A 27,515-nucleotide genomic window follows, 5' to 3' on the forward strand; every position below is an offset into this window, starting at 1 on the left:
TGTAAGGCTGGTTTTCCTGGGTTTCCTCTAAATCCCTACAGACTCTAGATAACCTGATTTTCCTGGTGACCTCTGAGATGAAGTCACATGACATGCCGTGGTCACAGCTGTAGGCTGCAGATTGTCTGCTTCTGATCAATAAAGCGGTGACAATGGATTATTTTCAGTGGGAGTCACTGTGCTACGGGTATCTTTGATCTTCAGAGAGAACAGGAACGAACCAGTTGGAATCTCATTTCTTATATGATAAAGGGAAAATATATTAAAACTCCTGACAGAGCCAGGAATCTGTAATTACATGCAATGGAAGGAAGGTTCGGCTGCTGTGAATAATCATGTATATCTGTTTACAGCACAAGGTGTTCCATTTCATAATTTCATTATCTTCCACTACCTGGATCTATTGAGCCCAGAGCTTTTCTTTTCAATGTGCTAACGCTCAGATTCACATTTTTTCCTTATCAAGAGAATGGAACATTTTTTTTTCTTTTAAATCATTTTATTGTTCTCATAGCTTCAACTCCATTGCTTTAAACGTGAAAAAGCATTAACTGTTTAATGCAAATATAAAATAGATGCTAGTAACAAATGTGCTAGTGAAATAATATACAAATATTAATAAATCTATCATTGGTAATAAATAATAAAAAATAGGGTACCGGTATATTTAGGGTTCCTTCAGACAGGTGGTAAGTTTACCTCTGAAAAGCAATCTGGTGGAGGGCAGTAAAGCAGTGGCTGACTGACAAATGTTCATGAGCTGCTACTGCCTGCCTCCTGATGCCATTTTTTTTTACTTTTTTTTTTAATTCCCATGCATCAGTTTACATTGCAGGACCTCACCACAACTGTGAGCCAAGCATTTGGTTTGTGGTTATGGTGCAGCCCCATTGATCAGTTTGATGAGCAGTACTACCTGTTAAACTCTTCTGCTCAAGTTAAAAATGCCGCGGCCACAAAGCAAGGCATCATGGGTGCGTCATGTGTTAAGCCTAGTCAGGCTGTAATGGTAGAATTCTGGTGGACTATTCATTGTGTTACCACACATTTTTGTGTGTTGAGGTGCATGTTGAATGGGCTGGCAGTGCACCTCAACACATGAAGGGCTCTTTCACATGGGTGGCCAGAGGGCTGAGCCACGGTTTTATTACCCCCAGTCGCCCACGTGAAAGAGCCCTTCATGTGTTGAGGTATACTGCCCGCCCATTCAAAATACACCTCAGAGCTGAATAATATGTGTTTTATAGTGAGAATGGACCATAATAGTTCCTGCTACATCATTAAAGCTGAACTCCAGACAAACAACACAGATGAAATACATACAAGAGAACTGTTTACCTGCTAAAGTATTTGTTTTTTTGTCCATCCAGTTCTAAGATTTGAGATTCCATGCTGCAGTTTAGTAACAAATACAGGTGTAGTAGTAACTAACTAACTGTAGTTTTCTGTTCTGCTGTGACTCTGCAAATCGCTGACCCCCTGACACTCCTGGTTGTAACTTGAGTATTGGTATACCATACACTATAATAGCACATAGGAAACAGATAAAGTGAATATATTTTGGCAAGGCAGATAAATGCAATGCACAAAGCAATAAATAGGCAACTGAACATGATTGAATGCATTAAACTAAATAACGTGAATACTAGTCTATAATATGGCAATTAACCTAGATCACGATAAGCATAAACCAAATTAAACACCATAATAAAGAATAGCATAAAGTGTGAAAAGCATAATTGGTGCAAAGAAAGGTATCACTATAACTCTTGGCAATAACTAGTCAGAAAAGTGTTCTAGAGTGCACTCTGTGATTATACCCCTGGATATGGGTATACGTAGGTGTTCCAGAACAGGGTACCCCTGGAATGTTGTTAATTAATACCTGGCCACTATTTACAATATTAAGCCAGCTAACGTTGGGACCAATCTGTACAATGGTGCACTTGTTACTGTTTCTTTAATACTCCATGCAGTGAATGACTGCTGAGCTGCTAAAAAAAAGGGGAGTCTTTACTACTGACAGTGATAGGATAAGCCCAGTTGATTCCACTCACCACTCCTGGCACAAAAATTCCTGTTCAGAACGCTTGGTGATCTGCTGTTCTCAAGAATCCAGTCCCCGGGGGTTCAGCCCTCACAAGGCTCAGTCCGAACACCCAGACTCTCACTGATACCCCCTTGCTGTAGGCACACATGGCAATGGGTCCCTCCAGCTCTGGTCTTGGCAAAGCAAAATACCTTTCAATGGCTCAGTCCTCAGGCGTTACTGGCACCACGTGCAACAGGTTGGCACTTTCTGGTTCCCCGCAATGCACTGCCCAGACCTTTGATCAATTGCCTGGGAATAGTCTGTTTGTCTCCTCCTCTGTCTGCATGTTTTTTTGGGTAATGTGGTCTGCAGCCTTCCTTCAATGTCCTGTATATTGCTCCTTGGAGACTACATCTTCCATGATCAATTGCGGCAACATGCACAAGTCTCACTGCTGCTGTCAGGATAGAGGAAGGCGAGTAAGGGAATTCATATACAGGTGGTCCAGCAGCACAATAGTGGTGAGGGGAAAGAAGGAGAGGTGGCAAAAAGTGCACAGTCTGCTCCTTCAGCCAGTAAACAGCACCTGGCTATACAGGTTTTGTCTCTCCCTCAACCTGTAATTGGACAGTAAAAGGAGAAGCAACACACTGTTGAGCTCATCTCCCTGTCACTTTGTTCTCTCCTTCCATCTGCATTAACTTGCACTTGGTATTATACTGCTTGCATAAAAAAAAAGAAATACATTTAAGTATTTATTAATAAATACGGAGCTGCAATAATTAGTGTCTTTCATATCTGCCTGGAGTTCAGCCTTAAATTGCAGCAATGTGTGGCATGAAAAGAAAAATGGTACAAAGAGAATGCAATTAAGGTACTAAAAGGCATCAGCATTACAAGTGCTGAAAAATCCCACATGCCTGTTTTTTTCCCCCCCGTTGGTGCATATTTTCTATTTATTTGAATGATGTCCATCAAAGTTAGCACACTTGTTTTCCACTGGATCCTAAGTGCAAACAGCAATCAAGAGCAGCCAATCAGATATTACTTATGACCACCAAAATCAAGCTGATAAAGGATGGTTTTGATGGGTTAAAGTGTAACTAAAGTCATGAGGTAAAAAATTTATAGGAGGTAGTGTTTTTTTTTTTTCTGGCAGAGGGGAAACGCATAGTCTCTTTTGCCCAAAAAGTTTTCCAGAGATCCCTAGCGATTTTTGATTTTGTGTACACTGCCTATTCGCAGTGTGGTGTACACTCTCATCACATTCATGTAGGTGAAGCAACCAAGGGGAGCATGGACGTCACATTGGTGAAGGTAGTCACTCTAAAAGATAGGTGTGCTGTATTATACAAGTATGCTGTGCCTTATGGCAAGAGTCCACCCACCCTGCAGATAGTAAATCACCGCTTTCGTTAAAAAAACATAATAATTATTAATATTTTTTTTTATTTCTCCCAGATTTTTCTTCATGGGAACAATCTGAACAGTCTGCACCAGCTAATCCACCCAGAATGTTTGCCATCTGAATTTGGCGGAACCCTTCCACCTTATGACATGGGCACCTGGGCTAGGACATTGCTTGGTCCCGATTACAATGATGACAATGAGTACACTCACACATCGTACAATGCTATGCATGTGAAGTATGCACCAACAAATATACAAACTGAGTGTTCTCCGAAATTCATGAAAAGGTAATCATTTCTTATCTAGCTATTGAGTAACCACTCTGCTAAAACTGACTCTTAAGGTGGTCGAATGTTTGTACGAAAATTCTCATCAGTGCTTTCAATAATGCCATCAGAGATGTGATGAATGGTGTTAAAAACGACTGCTAATTTCTGTTCACTTTTATCATTCAATTTCAAAATGAAATGGACTTACAAAATGTAAACTGCATTCGGTGTTTTATTTCATTTGCTTGAGAAATTTTCCATCTTGCTCTTTCCACTTTTTTCATCACTATTGTCAAAAATGATTGTCGATGTGACTTTATTAACTAAAATAAATAAAAATTAAAAAAACTTTCTGAAAACAAACATGTTCTAATGAAATTCTACCGGTATATGGCCAGCTCAATTCTCCAAAGCTTTTTACATAATTACATTATTGTTTTTGCTAATAGTTTTGAAATTACTATATTTGTCTTGTGTTATGCTTAATGAGGAGGTAAAAAAAAAAAAAAAAAGAAAAGTCAGTATCTACAAATACTGTAGCTGCTGAGTTTTAATGAACACACACTTACCAGTCCAGGGATCCAGCTCTGTCATCACCCTGGCCATTCCTCCCCATTCTTTGGGTCCCTGGCACCACTATCTTGGATGGAGGGGGATCATGGTTGGGAGTTGTTTTTTCAGGGGTTGGGCTTGGCCCCTTAGTTCCAGTGAAGGGAACTCTTAAGGTGTCAGCATACAAAGACATTTTGGACAATTTCATGCTCCCAACTTTGTGGGAACAGTTTGGGGATGGCCCCTTCCTGTTTCAACATGACTGCGCACCAGGGCACAAAGCAAGGTCCATAAAGACATGGGTGAGTGAGTTTGGGGTGGAGGAACTCGACTTCCCTGCACAGAGTCCTGACCTCAAACCAATAGAACACCTTTGGGGGTGAATTAGAGCAGAGACTGTGAGCCAGGCCTTGTCGTCCGCATCAGTGCCTGACCCCACAAATGCGCTTCTAGAAGAATGATCAAACATTCCCATAGACACACTCCTAAACTTTCTGTACAGCCTTCCCAGAAGAGTTGAAACTGTTAATGCTGCAAAGGGTGGGCCAGCTCAATACTGAACCCTATGGACTAAGACTGGGATGCCATTGAAGTTCATGTGCATGTAAAGGCAGGCGTCCCAATACTTTTGGTAATATAGTGTACTTTGTAAGACAAAAAGTGTCGTTTTGGATGGAGTTTGGCAAGGTTTGATCCTTCCACCAACTCTGTTCTACTGCATGAGACTCCAGCAAGGCAGTCTTTCTGCAAACCTTGCACTGCTTTAAGAGCACAGGCTTGGATTTTCAGCCAAACAATCATTGTCACATGCCTAGGTAAAGTGTTTCTAAACCTAAAACCAAAAATGTAATGTATTGAAGCATACCAGTTCTTTACTGCTGCATGTGCATTTTAAATATATGCACTTTTCTCTCTGGAGAATGATAATTATTTATGGAACCATCTGTAAAACATCTGTATTATGAAATTCTGTTTAGCAGTTACTGACTTATGTCTGGGGATAGGTCCACATAATGGAAACTGTTTGTTTCCTTATCCCCTTTCATACACGTGGCGAGTGTAGAGATGTATTATTTCAAAATGTATTTTTGTATTGTGATTGAAAGCAGTGAGCTGCAGTCAGCCTATCTGTTCCTCAGCAGGAGTGATCTCTAAAAGTGTGTTTTCTCTGCCACTGTTTTTTCTTCACCTGGCTCCTGTAGGTTGTGCTAGCTAGGTATCATTCTGTGTTTTGGATGTTTAAAAAAGAGCTTCAGGAATTACCTCACTTTTTAAACTGTGTTGGATTACAATGTGTTAGGTCCATCAAGGTGCTTTGTGAACTTATCCATTTTTTTTTTTTGAATTTACATTTTTACTGAGCACCAGCTATTGTTACACTTCCGTAGCTCTGACAAAAGGCTCGTACACACGATAAGAAATTCGGAAGGGAAATTTCGTCCGAAGACCGATCTGCCGATTTTCGGATTGGTAGTATGGTGCTTTCGACAGCCGACTCCGACTTTTCGGCTGACAAAATCATGATGTGCAGGCTATAAAAATGTTGTCCTCCGTCAACACACGTCCGATTTTCGTCTCATTAGTACAGATTTCGACAGGGAAAAATCTTATGAGCAAGACTAGGCATGCTCAGAGATGAAAGAACACATACAAATCAATCCAACACATGATATAATTTCTGAAGTAGAATTCTGTCGTACGGGAAAATTCGTATGAAAATAACCTCTTCACTTTCTACATCAGACTAGCATGCCACAAAAGACGGACGAGCGGTCGGCGGAAATTCGTAGCATGTGTACGGGGCTTAGAGATGCAGTTGCTCTGTGCCTGCCCTGCCTGCCCCTCTGCTGTCCATTCACAGAAAGCTTTTTATTTTTATATTTTGTAAATGGGTTCACATAATACAAACTCTTCCAATTTTGAGTAAAAGAAGAGGAGGAATGGGCAGAGCAGTAACACACAAATCTGAAAGTTCTGTATTAGAGACCTAAAAGTCCAGCGCAGGAGCGTCTGAAATAAAGCGATAGTTGTATTCCTTCTGTTCAGTAAGTAGATAGAACAAAAAGTCCACAAGGTGGCATACACCTCATTGGACTTACCCAGTACATTTTAAAAAAGTAAGGTAGTTCCTGGAGTTCTTCTTAAATTATCTGGCTAGTTAGAAGGCTTGGCGAGGGGGGGGGGGGGGGGGCTGATGATGCATGTGTGGAAAATAGTTAAAATATTTCAGATGCTTCTTGTTCTCTTTCTTAATGGAATTATTCCCTGTGATGATGTCACTGTGAACAATCTGTTTGTCTTCCCTGGCCTTTGGGCCTAGAGGTTGAGAAGAAGCAATGATCTTCCTCCTCCTGTGAGGTAATTCTGAAGATGTTGGCTGCTGTAGGCTAAGGGGTGCAGACCTAGAGGAAGTAAAACTGTCCTCCACTGGTTGAGTGAAGAGTATACACAGGAACCCTCTCAGCTGTCCGGTCTTGAAATACCAGGATTAAGATATCACTAGAACCTTAATCTTCAAGGAGCCAAATCTTATGGGTATCCATCAAGCACAGTCTGTACTTAGAAGGTACAGATACTTTTTCAGAGATTTAAAAGGGATTAGACCTAGTCTGATGGTCCTGTTTTGAGCTCACTAAGTGAGTGTTGCCCATCCATTTTAAACCCCAAGAAAAAACCCACACCCGAGATTGAATGTGCATGATGAGATCTTGTTGCCTTATAAGAGTGCTTAGGACATTCACAATGGAGCTGTTGATCCTATAAAAGTCAATAATTATTAAAGATTTGTACCAGTAGCACTTCACTAGCATACAAATAAGGGTACTTGCTCTTTAGCTACATAGATCAATAGGTAATTTCATGAGATCTTTTGTTTACTGTTGGAACTTCAGATTTCTAGGTCAGTTATATATTGCACTTTGCAAAGCGTCTTAGCAAACTGTATTAAAGAACTCATTTATGCTTCTATTCAGGCCCATACTTGAACAAAAAATAGACCTGGGCATTTTAGACTGAGCAACCAATTTTTTCCAGGGACCGGGAGGGAGTCAGGTGTTCACGGGGGCAGTTGGTGACGGTATATTCATGAAGTTGATCCTTTTCATTGTAATATAAAGGGGCACTGTGGTATAAAGGGGACTGCAGTGCAGTCATGCCCCCCCCCCCCACCTTTTCTCTCTAATCAGAGTCTCCATATACTCTATGCCTTCCCTGCACAGACCTCTACAACGTCTTCTGCTCCGCTGACGATGTCATCCTATCAGCACGGCAGGGGGTGTGAGGAGCTGGAGATCTGGATCATATTACCAATCAGATGATTACCAGCTTATTAATGTGAAAAGACTTGCATTCTCTGTACAGATCTCCAGCCAGGAGAGGAGACACAGACATGGCCGCACAGGCCGCGGTCTGTGTTAGCCCTGTCTGGACCGCGGTCGCTGCTTACCTCCCACTGTGTGACCCTGACATGCAGCCCGGGGGCTCTGGGCCACCAGATAAATGCCCCATGTGCCCGATGAGCTGTCCGGGCCTGCTTCTGTTCTATAAATACTGTAAGTTTGCAGTGAGCTTTCTAAGTGGATGCTAAAATGTGCCTGCTGAACTCACTTGTCCCAGTTGAAAGAAACATCCCAACATCCCTCCAGACATGCAAAACCCTTAGCAGGGATCTCCCAAAGATGAAATTTTTTCTCTACGTCTATGCAGACTTTGTAAACCAGCTACATAAGCAGGGCGAATTCTGTTGACGCTGCCTAGGCTATACAAGTTAGTTAGCACAACATATGCTGGGTAGCAATAAATATACCATAGATCAATTCATGCAGTATGTCCTAAAATACTCCATATAAACAGTGTTAGGTACGAATAATGCAGTATTAAGCAATAAAAACAATCCAAAATGTGCAAGGTTATGTGCAACCGCTCCAGATGACGTCAGTGTGATGAAACGCATAGGGCGGAGTCACTGTCACTTCCGGTTTGTCCGTGGAACGCATTGGCACCCGGGCTTCCTGATACAGCGAGAGGAGGATTTTCAACCACTTTAATGTAAGTGTCTACGTTTTCAATAAAATTATTTACAAATGTACTACACTATGGAGGATCTTCTTTACCATTGAGGGGCAAACACCATCATAAGGAGAAATAGGATAGAGCGGAGCCAACTAAACGGGGCTTTGGAAGGATCCCAGAAGGCACACTAATTACCTGTCCACATGAGCAGAGGCATTTCCATGTTGGAGGCTGATTGTGATCCGAGATCTGGTAAGTGTGTTACCAAAAGGGGCCACGGAATTAATCACGGGGATCCAGTCACAAGCGAAATGAACACCACAACTGCATGGCAGCACCTTAATGAGCTGCATGGCACTTTGAGCATCCGGGAACCACTGAGCACCTTGTCATTAATGGACTTACACCATAGTGTGAACTATTAACATCACTCCCCACAGCAGGGGTTTTTTCACTGTACTTACATATATTTTTTTTTATTTCAATTTTCATTTTTGGCCATTACATACAGCGCAGTGCATTCTTTTTATTTAATTTTTTTGGTAATCGCACAGAGCACAGTAAAATTTTATGGCACATGAATGGTAACTCATGCATACTAGCACAACAGTCACTTTAATATTGTATATTTGCACATAACCTTGCACATTTTTATTGCTTAATACCGCATTATTTGTAGCTAACACTGTTTATATGGAGTATTTTAGGACATACTGCGTGAATTGATCTATGGTATATTTATTGGTACCCAGTGTATGTTGTGCTAACTAACTTGTATAGCCTAGGCAGCGCCATCATTCACCCGCCTAACCAGCACTACCTAACACAATCAGAACCCCACCCACAAGTGGGGATTCATGGTGAGGGCAGCAGCCTAAACATTCACTACTACTTATACTATTGAATTTTTGGTTTATACACTACTTCTAATTACCCTTAACAAGGCAGCGCCAACACTCACTTGCACACTTAACACCATTTAACAGGGAGAATTCTGTGATCACTTGTACAGAGAATACTGTTGCTATGAATAGATTTGGTAAAGCAATTTTTAAATTTTTGCATCGCAGCCGGCTGCAGATTAACATGGAAAGACAATCTGGTAAAAATAAGACATCTTAACCACTTTATGTCCAGCCGCTGCAGATGTACTGCGGCAGGCTGGCTCTCCCAGGCAAAGTTCCGTACATGTACGGCGCTCACATGGGAGGAGCTAGGGGGCAAGCCCGCGCCTCCGGCGCGCTCCCCCCCATCAGCAGGGAAGTTGGCGCGATGGCCGATAGCCGCCGGCCACTCGCGGACGCTGACACCGCTGACAGAGAAGGACGGACGGCTAATGTAAACACAGCCGTCTGTCCTTCTCCCTGAGATGATCACAGAGACCATGCGATCCTGCTATATAGGATCGCATGTCTCTATGGTCATCTCACAAGCCCAACCTCCCCCCCCCCACAGTTAGAATGTTATATAGCAGAATGTGAAAAATATTGATTTTTGGCAAAATTGTTTCTCTTTTTTTGCTTATAGCGCAAAAAATAGAAATTGCAGAGGTGATTAAATACCACCAAAAGAAAGCTCTATTTGTGAGAAAAAAAGGACGTCAATTTCGTTTGGGTACAGTGTCGCAGGACCGCGCAATTGTCCGTTAAAATCACGTAGTGCCGAATCGCAAAATAGGGCATGGTCATTAAGCAGCAAAATCTTCTGGTCTTAAAGTAATTAAAGAGTAATTTGACTTTTTTGTTTGAATTAAAAGTGAGCAGCTACAAATAGTATCGTACTAACCAGCACTGGCTTCCCACTGAGGCTCCTCCTACTCCTGTGGGTCCCAGTTCTGTTATTTTGGATATGGGAACCGACTTTGACTGCCTGAGAAATCTCAGCCTGCTCCCCACTGAGCCTGTGTAAGATCATGGGGTTGTTGTGCAATCTCCTGGGATGTGTGATGCGTCCCAGGAGGTTCCGGACCTGGGCAGGTGGGTATGCCTAAACGCATGTTATCTCACCTAGGCGAGAATAAGGAAGTGGAAGCTGGTGGCTATTGAGAAAAATTTAGCCATTCCCCATTAAAAAAATTAATAAAAATGTCAAAAGTGTTAGGACATGGTGTAGGGAGTTGAGTATGTGTCCCTTTCACTTTTTGGTGAAGGTCCACATTAATTATCAGTTCTGTTTTTCTAAAATGTTTGATCTTCACTCCAGGTACATATAAAAAGAAGTGCCTGCAATACAAGACTAGCTGTGCACATTTACCGGTCCTGGCAGTAATCTCAGTTCATCTATGTTTTTCATCTGGCTTTGTGAAATTCCGCTTTAACAAAAGTGTTGTGATATACACTCAATGCATTGGTTTGAATTTGATTATTTTTATTACAGCAATTTCTAAAAGATAGATTGCTATTAGGTTAGCTGAGTTGCATGCCCATAGCATAGAAAGCTGCAATGGGGGCAAAAGCAGGTGAAAATATCAGATAAAGAGCCCGCTATCCTGCACAATATATATCTATAGTTCAGGCTCTCCTCTGCAGTCTACAAGAAATAATATAAGTTATTGCTGTGTGATAACATCTTATTTTCAAGGATATTGAGCTGAATTTATCAATAAAAATGGCATTTGGTTCTAGATATAAATTATATTGCTAGAATCACTGCGATGCTTTAAAATCCCAGTATAAATAATTTCTATTGCTTGGAATTGCACTTTAGTCGGGTACAGTCAACTGCTGAAACATTAATTCAGATAACTGTATGGCTATGGCTGTATCTTACACATCTATAACCCATTATCTTTGAAATGGCTAAATAAGTATCAAACCCTAACACATTGAGCACAATAAAATAAACATTCTCCCTTAAACTGTTTAAATTCTTATCACAACACTTGCAGTGTACAGCTTTCAGTGCTGCTTGCTCCCGATCTCTAGGTGCTGCTTTCCTGAACTTTTGATCATTACAGGAAAGAGGTAACAGTGGACAGCGCAGTCTGAAGAGAGGGAAGGAGGAGCAGGGAAGTGCCTTTCCGTCCAAGGCTATGGGGTTGTGTGCTTCTCTGCCCACTGTAATAAGACACACTGTAATGGGGAGCGGCCGTCATGAGGGGGAGGAGCCTAACGGCACGCACGTAGGCCGGAGGGGGAGAAGGCTATCTCCTACATGAAAGAACTAAGGATCCCGACCGCTCCCGACCCACCCTCGGCCAGACTCTAGACGCCTAAGCTCCCGGGGATGAGCGCGGGCACTGTGAGCGGTGAACCTCGCTGAACCCCCCCCCCCTGCCTGACGTCTCCCTCCATGGTTTGATACCACGCTCCGTGCAGCACCAATACCTGGAGGAGTTCCGCTCGCCTTGCAGCACACTGACGCCGACGCTGGCGAGCCCTGTCTCCTGCACGGCGACGCAGGTGGGCAGCCACAGCGGCGATAGGTGAGGCCTCTATGCTAGCCGCCAGCGCGGGAAGCCGGACGTGGACGGTAAGAAGCGGATCCCGAGGAAGCGGACCTCAAGAGAGCTGCCCGGTCCACCTGAGTCCTGTGAGTGATGTGAAGTCAACAGGGTAGCTGAAAAGGAGAGAAACACTCCTCACCATTTTTGCACTGTCTCACCCTATCCCGCATAGTCTATCAGGAGATGCCGATGCCCTGATGCCTGAGGGCTGGGAAGCTGAGGAGACAGGAGAGCAAACAGCCTACAGATGAACAGAAAGAAATTTTAAAAGAGGACAGTCTACAAAACCGTGAGTTACAGAGGAGTAAACCCTCTTTCTATATCATCTCTACTGTCACCCTACTGTTTATTAGAAGGACTTATAAAGACTTCCTAGAGATAATATACAACAAAACAGTATGGTAAAATATAAAGCCAGCACACCTGAGACTGATCTAGCTGCTCCTTGTTTAAACCAGTAACTTCACATAAGTGTCTTTTATTGGATTAGCAGCTGCAACAGTTTCTCCATACCTTACCTTAAATCAGCACATGTCCATACTACATGGTACCTCGGCAGCCGGACCATCATATGCAGGTACATATGTATGTATACCAATTTAGTAGGTGAAGGAATGAAGGATTTACACAGAGACTCATAAGAAGAACACAGGTATAAACAAAGACCTCGGGGCTATATAAAACAATTAACACTTTCTCTGTGAAATAATAACTGGCATTGCCCAAGCATTTTGTTATCCCATACAGCATGAGTTTCTTTCTTGCTCTTTTGCTTTTTTTCATTTTTTAACATTTAAGGATGAGATTCACCCCAGCTTGTATAAGGACCTGAGTAGGGAGGTGGAAGGCTGGAAGTGCCTCATACTTCTATCCTTTATAGCTGCCTGTTAATACGGAGTCAAAATAGAGGTTACTCGGCCTTTCTGTGTCTCCCTCCGGCTTGAATGCAAACAAATTTTATACTGAATATCAACACGGTATACCTAATTTTTGAGTACCAACATATGGAGTTGTGAGACTTTATAAAGGAACCTCGGAACAACTCTCTACATAATGAGGGGTAAATCCACAAGAGGAGGAGCTATTGCAAAATCACCAAGGGTGACCTCAAGCCCTAATACAATAAGGAAATTTATGACACAAGAAAACGCCTCAGGAAAAACATCTCAGGAAAAACAACAAGGAACAGACAAGAAGAAAGCGGAGAAAAGTCAAAAAGCGGAAGCAGCTAAATCACCAATCAGTTCAGCTAACTCAGACTTAAGCCTAAGGACTGAAAATGATGAGGAAGAAGAGGAAGAGCAGGGAGAAACAAAAGAACATGCCCCCACAAAAGGTGAAATGCGAGAAATGTTCGCAGGATTGGAAAAATCATTAAAAATCGAATTGATTAAAATTCAGACCGACCTAGGCCGTGTCCAGATGGATCTGGGACACGCCCTGGGACGGGTAGAAGAACTAGAGAAAAAACAAGAGGACCAAACAAAAATAATACAGGGAATGAGAAAAGAAATAAATGAGACCAAGAAAAAAGCCAGAGATCTAGCTTATAAACTAGAGGATCAAGAGAACAGAGCAAGACGAAAAAATTTGAGGATCCGAGGATTAAGGGATACAGCACAGGAAGAAAATTTAGGAGAAAAACTTCAAAAAATCTTAAACCCAGTATTAGGTAGAGGGGAAGAAGACCAATTACTGATTGAAAGAGCCCATCGCATAAGAAAACCGACAGGAGTCCCAGCAGAATCACCTAGAGATGTGATAATCAGGTTTCAAAACTATACAGATAAAGCACAAATATGGGAAAACCTAAAGAAGAATAAATCATTACTAAATGCAGTAAATACAGAAAATGACAAGATACAGATATTTACAGATTTGGCACCGGAAACATTGAGGAGGAGAAGAATTCTAAAGCCCTTGACAGAAGAGATGCAAAAACAAGGAATCAGATATAACTGGGGTTTCCCAGCTAGTTTAATAGGAAAAAGAGATGGACGATCAGCAAAACTCACTTTCCCAGAGGAAACTCAAGAATTTTGCAAAAAACTTGATATACAGGAGCCAAACCTGCCCGGATGGTATGAAGGTGACAAGGAAGATGAACCAGGAAGAAACTCACAGACGGAAGAACAGCAATGGACATTAGCTAGAAAAAACAAAAGATAAAATATGTGGAAATACTGTCTAAATAATGCAAACCGGGAGAGAACTTTTTTTTTTTTTTTTTCTTTCCTCTTCTCTCCTGCCATACGCTGAGGGGCTCTCTCCTACCCTCATATCGATGTGAACTGTGTGGGGGGACTGAGGGAAGGGGGGTCGGGGGGGGGAAGGAGGGAGGGGGAGGGAGGGGAAGGGAGGTAAGCTATACAAAGGAAGTAGGATAGCCCCCCCAAAGCCGGAATGTCCTTCCAATTGAGGTAGGAGATATATCGTGCTAACCCACTAGAGGACCACCCCAAAGGAAATGGGTACCAGGGAGAATGACCCAAAGAAACAACTAAATACCCTAAGATCAAAAGCTGATCAAAAGAATATCAATATGAGACGGAGAGGGACGGAGGTGGGGGGGAGGGGGGGGAGGGAGAGAGATGGGAGGAAGGGAAGGGACAGGGAAACTCTCCATTGCCTAAAAGGAAAAGAAATTTTAAAAGTTTGTCAGACCAACAACATTGGTAGTATGCTGTCAGCAGAATTTAAATCGATCCGGCGCCTCCGTGTTCGAGGAGGAGCTGGACCGAGCAGAAAAAATAAAAATGAATGATGAACAACTAAAAATAATAACATATAATGTAAGAGGATTAAATTCCCATATAAAAAGGTATAAAATATTGGAAGAGTTGAGGAGAGAAGCAGCAAATATCGCTTTTTTGCAGGAAACGCACATCTCTTTCCACTCGAATATAAAACTTTTTTCTAAACACTTTCCTAAATGGTATTACGGGGACTCACCAATAGAGCGTGCAAGAGGAGTAGCAATAGGAATAGCTAGAAATATAGAATTCTCCCTAGATGAAATGAAAACAGATCCGAATGGTCGATACATTTTTCTTAAGGGACAAATAAGGGGGATGGAGCTGACATTAGCCAATATCTATAACCCAAACAAAAAACCAAGTGAATATCTGGGGAGAATCCTGTATGACCTAGAGAGCTTTAAAAAAGGCTATCTGATAATGGCAGGAGATATAAATTTTTGTATAGACCCAAGCGTCGACAGTACATCGGGTGTAAGGATGCTGGGAGAACAAAAACTAAGGAAAATAAGGGTAAAGTTACACCAGAGTCAATTAGTAGACGCATGGAGGGTTCAACATCCAAAAAAAAGAGATTATACTTACTATTCCTCAATACACTCGATGTACTCAAGACTGGATTACTTTTTTATTGATCACCGCCTATTGGAATTTATAGAAACTACAGAAATAGGTACAACCACATTGTCAGACCACGCTCCCCTAACCTTAACAATTAAGACACCGACCCACCACAAAAGTATGGGAACATGGAGGTTAAACGAAGAACTAATTCTAGAGGAAGAAATAGGAAATAGACTAGAAAAAGAACTAGAGTTATATTTTCAAAAGAATGACACGCCAGAAATATCATCCGCTATACTCTGGGAAGCACACAAAGCGTATATCCGAGGAATATTAATATCCAGTGCATCAAGAAAAAAGAAAGAGAGGTCCAATCAAATCAATACACTCATAAGAGAAATATACGATCTAGAACAAAAACATAAAAAAGAATTTAAAAAAGAAATAGAGAAAAACCTTATAATTAAAAGAGATGAATTAAAAGATCTATTGGAAGAAGAATCTAGAAATCATTTCAATAAGATAGCTAGATACAGATACAAATTTGGAAATAAACCAGGGAAATCCCTAGCAAGATTACTGAGGAAGAAAAAATCAAAAAATTACATAGAAAAAATTAAAAACAGTAAAAACGAAACAGTTAATTCAACCACAGGAATAGCTAAAGCGTTTCATGCCTTTTATAGTGCTTTATACAACGTCCGGAAGGAAGAAACCTCAAAAATAAGACAGGAAAGAATAATAAATATCCAAAAATATATTGAGGAAGCAAACCTGCCCAAAATCCCAGAAGATAAATTGGAACTTCTCGATGCTCCAATTACTGAAAATGAAATAAGAGAAGCATTAAAAACCACTCAAAATGGAAGGAGTCCGGGTCCGGATGGATACACAATAAAGTATTACAAAAGATTTAAAGAAATATTAATACCAAAAATGCAAGAATACCTGAATAAAATAGGGAAGGAAGAACTAAGAGAAGAATCTCTAATGGCATATATAACGGTTATACCGAAAGAAGGGAGAGATCAAACCCTTTGCTCTAGTTATAGGCCAATTGCGTTGTTAAACGCAGACACAAAATTATTTGCGAAAATCTTGGCAACGAGATTAAAAGAATTACTAAAAACGTGGATCCATCCGGACCAGACCGGATTCGTTCCAGGTAGAGAAGGGAAGGATAATGTGATACGCACCCTGCTTCTTCTACAGAAAACAAAAAAACATGAGACCCCCTCCATCCTATTATCAATTGATGCCGAAAAGGCTTTTGATAGGGTGGACTGGGACTTCATGAAAGAAACCATAAAAAATTTAGGGATTGGGTTAAGAATGAGGCAATGGATAGAGGCATTATATAACAACCCCACGGCAAAAATCAAAATAAACGGAAGTCTATCAGAGAAATTTGGAATGAGTAATGGGACGAGACAGGGATGTCCCCTGTCACCCCTATTATTCGTGTTAACCCTGGAACCATTACTGGCAAAAATTAGACAAAATGTAGACATAAAAGGAGTGATGGTAAACCAAGATGAACACAAAGTCGGAGCATATGCTGACGACTTGTTATTCATCGTCACAAATCCAAGGATTACCCTCCCAAACATTCAAAAGGAGTTAAAAGATTATGGAAAGTTGTCAAACTTTAAAATAAATCCAATAAAATCAGAGATTTTGAATATAGGGTTAAATACTCAGGAAGAACAAATAATAAAAACATACTTCCCATATACGTGGACAAAAGAAAAATTAAAATACTTAGGGATATACTTAACACCTCAAACTGAAAAATTATACCAAGCTAATTATATACCGTTATTGAACGAAATAAAAACAGAAATAAGAAAGAAATCAAATGGTCAAATCTCATGGATCGGAAGAAACAATGTTGTTAAGATGTTTATCTTGCCAAAAATCTTATACACCTTCTCTCTGTTGCCAATAAACATCCCCGCAACTTTTTTTAGGGTAATCAGAACCTTACTGACAAAGTATATATGGCAGTGGAAAAAACCCAGAGTACAATACAAGATCCTTACAAGAAGCAAAACACAAGGAGGATTAGCTACTCCAGATATAGAGAGGTATTATAAGGCGGTAATTATTACACGAATGGTGGATTGGACAAAAACAGAAAGGAGGGAAAAAAGATGGGTAGAGATAGAATGTACACAAAATAATAATCACCTACACAAAACAATATGGATCCCACCAAAATATAGGGAAACACAGGGAGCACATGAACTGACAAAGGTAGTCTATAAAATATGGGATGGGATAAACAAACAACTGAAATGGGAATACAATTCACCAATGATAGCATTAAATGGCACTAAATACTTCCCACCCGGTGAAGAAGAACAGGGTGGAAATTGGATAGGGAACACTCAATTAAAAGATATCTTACACAAAGGTCACATAAAAACACTTCAGAAATTAAAACAAGAAAATAATAATATAAAAATAGACGATTGGAGATATCTCCAGCTGAAACATTTTGTCAGCTCATTACCACAGCCGATTAGGTCTGAAAAAAATCTTAACAATATCGAGAAATTGAGCTACTCTCCCATGCAAAGGCATGGAGTGTCTCAGATTTACAAAATGCTGACGGAATGGCACAGTCTGGAAAAACCTCCATATATAGTAAAATGGGAGAAAGAAATAGGGACACATTTGCAAGGACAGGAACTTGGGACTGTACTAGGGATGGTTGGATCCACAGCCATAGACGTAAGTACTACAGAATTAAACTATAAATGTCTATTTAGGTGGTATATCACCCCAGAAGTGATAAATAAATATCAACCAGGCAAGACAGACAAATGCTGGCGGGATTGTGGCAACATAGGTACAATATATCATTTATTTTGGGATTGTCCCAAGATAAAAGATTTCTGGTTAGAGGTAAGACAACTGATTGAAGAAATCACCGAAATAAAAGTGCCGGACGATCCATGGGCCTGCCTATTTCATAAAACAACAATACCTTTAAAAAAATATAATATGACTCTGGTCCCAACCATGCTGAATATAGCAAAAGGAACCATACCAAAAAAGTGGAGAGAAAAGGAGAGCCCGAAAATAAAGGAATGGTGTAAAAAGATAAATAATAACTATAATATGGAATATGTATGTAATACTCAAGAGGAGATCCCAAGAAATATGAAAAGAAAATGGGGGAAATGGATAGAATTTAAAAAATCATCTAAATATATTGAATTAAATAGTTAAGCATATCTACCATGGGGTGGCACTGTAGAATGGAAACTGCTGGCAAGAAGGGGAGGAATCCTGGGAGGGGGGGGAGGGTGGGAAGGGAAAAATGTATGATATTTAATGTATGAATTACTGTATTTCCTTTTTTCCTTTTTTTTTCTGCATAATTTTATTATGTAATTTGTGAATCTAAATCAAATTGGTGGAATACTGTTATATATTGAAATTTTATATGCAAATAAAAACAAAGTAAAAAAAAAAAAAAAAAAAGACACACTGTAATGCACACTGTAAGGAGACACACGGTAGTGCACACTGTAGGGAGACACAATGTAATGCACACTGTAGGGAGACACACTGTAATGCACACTGTAGGGAGACACACTGTAATGCACACTGTAGGGAGACACAATGTAATGTACACTGTAGGGAGACACAATGTAATGTAAACTGTAGGGAGACACACTGTAATGCACACTGTAGGTCAGAGTTGTATAAAGTACTCGAAAACCATACTTGAGTAAAAGTACAAGTGCTCGATCAAAAAGTGACTTGAGTAGAAGTACTAAAGTATTCAACATTTTTTGTACTTAAGTATTGCAAGTAGTTTTTTTAAAAAAATTTTGCTACTCAAGTACTGAAAGTAAAAGTACCAGTAGTTTTGAAAAAAAAATTGCTATTCAAGTACTGAAAGTAAAAGTACAAGTACTGTGTTATGTAGTTATTAACCACTTACCGCCCGCCCGCCGTCATATGACGGCGGGACGGTGCGGCTATTATCCTGGGCGGACGTCATATGACGTGACCCAGGAAATGCAGGGCAGGCGCGCGATCGGGACACAGCCGGTCACCGGCAGGGGGGAAACAGCCAATAGACATGGCTGTTTCCCACGTGATCGGCTGTGTTCCAATGACACAGCCGATCACAATGGAGGCGCCCGGGAGATGACCGCGCATGTGCGATCGGGAGCGCGCAGCGCGGTCATGTCGGTGGCACTGTGTTCCGTAGGAACACAGCTGTCACCGGCAGTAGTAAACAGTCACTGATAGTGACTGTTTACTATGTGATCGGCTGTGAATCCATTCACAGCTGATCACAAAATGTAAACAAAGAGCAGTAACTGACTGTTACTAGCTCTTCTCTCCTCATACAGTTTCCAGTATGAGGGGAGAAGAGCTAGAAATAGTGAGTTACTGCTCTGTACACCTGTAAAAAGTAAAAATCACACCAATAAAGGTCCCCACACAGTCCTCAGCCCCCCCCAATGTCACCTGTCACCCAACAGTCACCTCATCAGTGCCCAGAAATTGACACCCATAACGTTCACATGTGAGCGCAGCGATCGCGGGCAGAATCACCGCGATTCTGCCCGCGATCTGGAAATCATTGCAAATTGCGGGACGCCTGTGCGTTGCCCGTGATTTGCAATAGCACCCCAAACGCTGTGCGATGTTGCCGCCATTTCCGCCTGCCGAATCGCGGTAACATCGCGCAAACATCGCATGACGCCCAAAAAAGGTACAAGAGTTTCTTTGGGGCGTCATGCGTTGTTTGCGTGATGTTACCTCGATTCGGCAGGCGGAAATCGCAGCAACATCGCACAGCGTTTGGGGTTCTATTGCAAAAAACGGGCAACGCACAGGCGTCCCGCTATTTGCAATGATTTCTGGATCACGGGCAGAATCGCAGTGATTCTGCCCATGATCGCTACGCTCACATGTGAACGTAGCCTAAAGTTCACCGGTCACCAGAGACTGCCATCAGTACCGCCGTGCACCATCGCCCGTCACCTGTCACCCATCAGTGACCATCGCCCATCACCTGTCACCCCATCAATCACCGTCACCTGTCACCCCATCAGTCATCGTCATCTGTCACCCTATCAATCATCGTCACTTGTCACCCCATCAGTCATCGTCACCTGTCACCCCATCAGTCATCGTCATCTGCCACCCTATCAATCATCGTCACTTGACACCCCATCAGTGATTGTCACTTGTCACCCCATCAATTATCGTCACATGTCACCCCGTCAGTGATTGTCATCTGTCACCCCATCAATCATCGTCACTTGTCACCTCATCAATCATCGTCACCTGTCACCTCATCAATCATCATCACCTGTCACCCCATCAGTCATTGTCACCTGTCACCCCATCAGTCATCGTCACCTGTCACCCCATCAGTCATTGTCACCTGTCACCCCATCAGTCATCGTCACCTGTCACCCCATCAGTCATCGTCACCTGTTTGCCATATACATGCAATCACTTACTGACCGCCTAACGACTATATGCATCGGCCATTAAAAGCTAAATACTGGGGTTATGGCAGCAGATAGCCCCCATAACCCCGGTATTTTTTGAAACGGCGGGCGGTCGGCTTTCAGATAAGGGTGGTCCCAGTGGCGGATTCGCTGCGGAATTACCCTTACGGTGCAGGGGAAGAGGTGCCCCCTCCTGCCGCGTCCCAGACGTTTTCCCAGCTTACCGGACCCGCCGGCAGCGGGGAAAACTATCCGGTCCCGGATCCTCAGAGACAGGAAGTCGAGTGAGGGCAAGATGGCCCTCACTCAACTCTATGGTCTTGGAGGACCGGAGCTACGTCAAAAGACGTTGCCTAGCAACCGGTTTAAAGGGCCGCTTTTTTTTTTTCTTTTTTTTTTTTCCTCTTTCAACAATTTTTTTTTTTTTTTTTCTTTTTTAGTGTAGTTGTGAGGTGTGAGGTCTTTTTGACCCAAGATCTCACAATAAAGAGGACCTGTCATGCCTATTTCTATTACAAGGGATGTTTACATTCCTTGTAATAGGAATAAAAATGATCAAAACATTTTTTTTTTTTAAACTGTGTAAAAATAAAAAAATAATAAATAAAATAAATAGGAAAAAAAAAAATTAAAGCGCCCTGTCCCCGTTAGCTCGTGCGCAGAAGCAAACGCATATGCAAGTCCCGCCCACATATGTAAACGGTGTTCAAACCATACATGTGAGGTATCGCCGCGATCGTTAGAGCGAGAGCAATAATTTGAGCCCTAGACCTCCTCTGTAACTCTAAGCTAGTAACCTGCAGAAATTTTTAAAATGTTGCCTATGGGGATTTTTAAGTACCAATGTCTGGCGCCATTCTGTGAGCATGCGCAATTTTGAAGCATGACATGTTGGGTATCTAATTACTCGGTGTAACATTATCTTTCACATTATGGAAAAAAATTGTGCTAAATTCACTGTTTTCTTATTTTTTAGTTCAAAAAAGTGAATTTTTTTTTAAAAAAATCGCATTTGGAAGACTGCTGCGCAAATATGTGTGATAAAAAATATTGCAACTATCTCCATTTTATTCTCTAGGGTCTCTGCTAAAAAAAAAATATATAATGTTTGGGGGTTCCAAGTAGTTTTCTAGCAAAAAAAATGATTTTAACTTGTAAACACCAAGTGTCAAAAATAGGCCCAGTCTTAAAGTGGATAAATGGTCAACTTTGTGTAAAGCGCTACTTGGATGTTAGGCCTATGTATGTGGCCAGGCTGTGTAAAAGTGTTACACATGTGGTATCGCCATACTCAGGAGGAATAGCACAATGTATTTTGGGGTGCAATTTTTGCTATGTACATGCTATGTGTTAGAAATATTGCATAAATGGACAGCTTTGTGTAAAAAAAAATGTGTTTTCATTTTCTTTCCACATTTTCCAAAAACTTGTGGAAAAAAATGACATATTCAAAAGACGCATTATGCCTCAAAAATTATACGTTGGGCTGTTTGCTTTCCAAAATGGGGTCATTTTATGGGGGTTTCCATTGTCCTGGTGCTCCAGGGCCTTCAAAAGTGCGATAGGTTGTCAGGAAATTATATGTGTAATTTATGCTCCTAGAATGCCGGACGGTGCTACTTAGATGTTAGGCCTCAGTATGTGGTCAGGCTGTGAAAAAGTCTCACACATGTGGTATCGCCATACTCAGGAGGAGTAGTAGAATGTGTTTTGGGTTTTAGTTGCAAGTATACATGTGCTGTGTGAGAGAAATAACCTGTTAATACGGCAATTTGTAAAAAAAAAAAAACAAAAAAAAAAACAAATCTTCATTTTGCAAAGCATTGTGGGAAAAAATTACAACTTCAAAAAACTCACCATGCCCCTTATTAAATACCTTGGAATGTCTACTTTCCAAAAAGGGGTCATTTGGGGGGTATTTGTACTTTCCTGACTTTTTAGTGTCTCAAGAAATGAGATAGGCCTTCAGTACATCAGGTGTGATCAAGTGTGATCAATTTTCAATGAATAGCACCATAGCTTGTGGACTCTATACCTTTCACAAAGACCAAATAATATACACTTACTTGGTTATTTTTACCAAAGATAAGTAGCAGTATAAATTTTGGCCAAAATTTGTGAAGAAAAATGACTAATTTGCAAAATTTTATGACAGAAACAAAGAAAAATGCGTTTTTTCACGATATTTTCAGTCTTTTTTTATTTATAGCACAAAAAATAAAAAACCCAGTATTGATCAAATACCATCAAAAGAAAGTAATTCTCAGTCAAAGTGTAAGAGCGCTGAAAGCTGAAAATCGGTCTGGGCAGGAAGGGGGTGAAAGTGCACTGTAGGCAAGTGGTTAAAGAAAGAAGTCAAAAGTTTAAACATCATATTGTTTTTTATTATTTCAAATGCAGCTTTTATTTTTACATACAGTAGCTTTTATTTTCGTATGCACTGATAATACACATGTGTTGAGCTTCATGAAACCTGCCATCTACTGTTCTGGCAGTGGTCATTTTTATAATAGTAACGAGTAACTATGCAGCACAAAAAAAATATATCGGAGTAGAAGTATTGAAATCATTGAAAAAAAGTAAAAGTGGAAGTAGGAGAAAAAAATTATACTCCAGGAAATTACAGATACTGCCTTTCGGTACTTAAGTACAGTAGTCAAGTAGTTCTACTTAGTTACTATACATCTCTGCTGTAGGGAGACCTATTATCTGCATGCAAGGGTGACACAATAGGATGCTGCAAGAGAAAAGAGGCACCCTGAAACAGGAAAGTAGGCAAAGATTAAAAGACATAGAAGCTGCATACTAAATAAGTGAGTAAATCATCCACTGAAAGTGCTTAAAGCAGTGGTCTCCAAACTGCAGCCCTCTGCTTTCTTTTATGGAGCCCTTGAGGCAATATTCCTGTGCCTCACACCAACAATAGGGCATAACTTCTGCCACTGACACCAATAATGGGGCATAATTCCTGCCACTGACACCTACAATAGGGCATAATTCCTGCCACTGACACCTACAATAGGGCATAATTCCTGCCACTGACACCAACAATGAGGCATAATTCCTGCCACTGACACCAACAATAGGGCATACTTCCTGCCACTGACACCAACAATAGGGCATCATTTCAGCCACTGACACCGAAAAATTGGGGCATAATTCCTGCCACTGACACCAACAATGGGGCATAATTCCTGCCACTGACACCAACAATAGGGCATAATTCCTGCCACTGACACCAACAATAGGGCATCATTCCTGCCATTGACACCAACAATGGGGCATAATTCCTGCCACTGACACAAACAATAGGGCATAATTCCTGCCACTGACACAAACAATAGGGCATAATTCCTGCCACCTACACCAACAATGTAGCATAATTCCTGCCACTGACACCAACAATAGGGCACTATTCCTCCCACTGACTCCAACAATAGGGCACTATTCCTCCCACTGACTCCAACATTAAGGCACTATTCCTCCCACTGACACCAACAATAGGGCACCATTCCTCCCACTGACACCAACAATAGGGCACCATTCCTCCCACTGACTCCAACAATAGGGCACTATTCCTCCCACTGACACCAACAATAGGGCACCATTCCTCCCACTGACTCCAACAATAGGGCACTATTCCTGCCACTGACTCCAACAATAGGGCACTATTCCTCCCACTGACTCCAACAATAGGGCACTATTCCTCCCACTGACTCCAACAATAGGGCACCATTCCTCCTACTGACACCAACAATAGGGCACTATTCCTCCCACTGACTCCAACAATAGGGCACTATTCCTCCCACTGACACCAACAATAGGGCACTATTCCTCCCACTGACACCAACAATAGGGCACTATTCGTCCCACTGACTCCAACAATAGGGCACTATTCCTCCCACTGACTCCAACAATAGGGCACCATTCCTCCTACTGACACCAACAATAGGGCAATATTCCTGCCACTGACACCAATAATAGGGCACTATTCCTCCTACTGACACCAACAATAGGGCACTATTCCTGCCACTGACACCAACAGTAGGGCACTATTCCTGCCACTGACACCAACAATAGGGCACTATTCCTGCCACTGACTCTAGCTATTTCTCCCCCTAATACCTAAGATCAAGCATTGTTTACTCCCACTGGGAACAGTCTGACTCTTCTAACGCCTGAAGGACAATAAACTGGCCCTTTCTTTAGAATGTTTGGTGACCCCTGGTCGAAAGCATATGTACTGTGCAGCGTGCTTTTAGGATAGCTTTCTTAAAAAAAATATTTGCACTATTTACTTTCTGTCTGCAGCCATTGTACTTCTTTCTGTCCAGTATATATATTTTTTTCATTTTATGGATGCATCAATTTAGTGTTAAATAATTGCCATTCTAGTACAGGAACTCTATTAGGACTACAGAACACCTTTCCCTCTCCTCATCTTAACAACATAAAGGGATATGTTTTGTAGTCCCCACAGAGAATAGGGAACAGTATTAGCTAAATATAGTTGGCACAGGCAGAGAACACAGGATCAACTGATTTAACAAAACACTTTCAATGGTATCAAAATTGTGGTAAACGGAAACCCATAAAACCAACCCAGCGTATATGGTATAAAAAGAGCAATTAGCCACTACTATACACATAAAAAGTCTTATAGGGTACTGAAATAAACAAAAAGTTAATCCAGTACTAGCAGCGCTTATAGTATTAAATGAGTCCACACAGTCCATATTAGAGATCGACCGATTATCGGCAAAGCCAATATATCGAGGGCCGATATGGACTTTACCCGATATATCGGAATCGGCTTTTTATTTACCGATATTGCCGATATTTCAGGGAAAGTTCTTGTACCGGAGTGATGCCTGCAGCTAGAGACATCACACCGGTATCGGTGTCCATAGCCCACGGTCGGCTGTCTTGTAATGACAACCAATGTGGCTGAGAAGCCACTCGGCTGTCATTTCAAGGAACAGGAGGGGACGTCCCCCCTCCCGCCGCCTTCCGCGGCTCACCGGGTTCTCCCATCCCACCGGAAGACCCGGGAATCCTACCTTCACCGCCGCCGTCTGACCCGGGGCTCCATTTCTTTGAATACGGCGCCGCTGCGTACCCGGAAGTGATGTCATGACATGACATCACTTCCAAGTACGCAGCGGCGCCAAATTAAAAAACTTACAGCATTCAAAACAGGCAAACTTGGCGTTTTTAATGCTTAAGTGCAGAGGAGGGGTTTGGGGTCTTTTAGACCCCCAGATCCCTCCACCACAGAACCTGTAGACATTAAAAAAGAAAGGTCCGAAAATATCTGCAGATATCGGCCGATACCGATACCTGATGACCAAAATATCGGCGTCGGCGGTAAAAAAACGATATCGGTCGATCACTAGTCCAAATTATCCACCGAGTGACTAATTATGGTGAAGAACTTTGAGTTGTCTGGAGAAGCTTTAAGTGAATAAAACTTAGTGTCCTGGTCACCACACTTTGTGATATCCTTCCCATCAGATAAAACACTCGCCAGAAGCAACTGGGTCAAAGCGCCTTAAAACCATTAGCTGTCAGCTCAGTACTTCATCCCCATTCAAAGGATGAATGTTCATACATAAAACAGAGTAAGGGGGCACATAGCATAATCAAGTAACAAAACCTTTATTCCAAATACCACCCTACAAAATTGCACCCTGCACAATTGCACTCAACAGCACCTTTGAGTGTCTGATATCAGAAGTAAACTCAGGCAGGTAATAAGACACCTGAAATTCAGCATGAGACTGTGTTCTGAAAGGGAGGAATACAGTATATGTACAAAAAATAATGTAACCCCTGGGAGGTATGTCTGCCCTATTATAACAAGCAGAGATCTTGATTATCACAGATGCTCCTGGTGATGGGTTCTCTTAAATTAGTAATAAATAAAGAGGAAAAAAAATTACAGCAAATATTATAAGTAGGCCCTGTTCACACCTGAGTGTTTTTCAGCTCGTAAACGCTCATCTCTGAAGTCTCAAAATGCCCAACAAGAAAAATCCCATTCATTTCAATGGCCCCTGTTTACATATGAGTGTTTTGTCGCCTGAAGCAAAATGTCTGACTCACAAAAAAGTACATAAGTTTCTTTTTTTGGCAGATTAGAAGAGTTTTTTGTTAGATGTCAATGCCTGCCTCCAAACACCTGAAAAAAAACACCTCAAAAAAAAAAAAAAAAAAGGCCTGAAAATGATATGCTCAGGTGTGAATGGAGCTTAATATATGTAGCATTGGATATTTACTTCCTATAATAAACCCCCCTCCATTGCGGGGGTTACGTTCCGGACCCAGCCGCGAAAAGTGAAAATCCGCGAAATAGAAAAACCCTATTAAAATGCATTGTAGACATGTTTTCTTTACTGTCACTGTACGTGTAAAAGCATTTTAAGGTCTTTAAACACACTTTTAAAACAATAGAAACTCATTTAACCACTTAAGCCTTGGAAGATTTTACCCCCTTCCTGACCAGGGCTTTTTTTGCGATTCGGCACTGCGTGACTTTAACGGACAATTGCGCGGTCGTGCAACGCTGTACCTAAACGAATTTGACGTCCTTTTTTTCCCACAAACAGAGCTTTCTTTTGGTGGTATTTGATCACCTGTGAGATTTTTACTTTTTGCGCTATAAACAAAAAAATAGAGTAAATTTTGCAAAAATAACAATATTTTTCAAATTTTTTTTATATGAAATTCCCCAAAAAAATGTAAAAATCTAAATTTTTTAACATTTTTGGCCAATTTGTTTTCTGCTACATATGTTTGGTAAAAAAAAAAAAATCGCAAAAAGCGTATTTTGATTGGTTTGCGCAAAAGCTATTGCATTTACTAACTAAGGGAAAGATTTCTGTCATTTTTGGTGTTTTTTTTTTGACGCGTAATGGCGGCGATCTGCGATTTTTTTTGCGGTACTGCGACATTGCGGTGGACAGATCGGACCCTTGACTGACATTT

At 41.3% G+C, this 27,515-nt stretch overlaps 1 protein-coding gene across 1 annotated transcript in view; it reads left to right on the forward strand.

Moving 5' to 3' along the window:
- The window catches only part of CLVS1 (clavesin 1), a 133,439-nt gene that overhangs the window by 90,926 nt on the left and 14,998 nt on the right, over window positions 1-27,515 (forward strand). The window contains exon 4 of the mRNA XM_082258785.1: window positions 3,494-3,729. Within this exon, the coding sequence (XP_082114911.1) occupies window positions 3,494-3,729 (236 nt within the window). The remainder of the gene's footprint in view (window positions 1-3,493; window positions 3,730-27,515) is intronic.

The sequence above is a fragment of the Pelophylax lessonae genome (assembly GCF_965119305.1).
Source record: "Pelophylax lessonae genome assembly, chromosome: 5".
Lineage (NCBI taxonomy): Eukaryota > Metazoa > Chordata > Amphibia > Anura > Ranidae > Pelophylax > Pelophylax lessonae.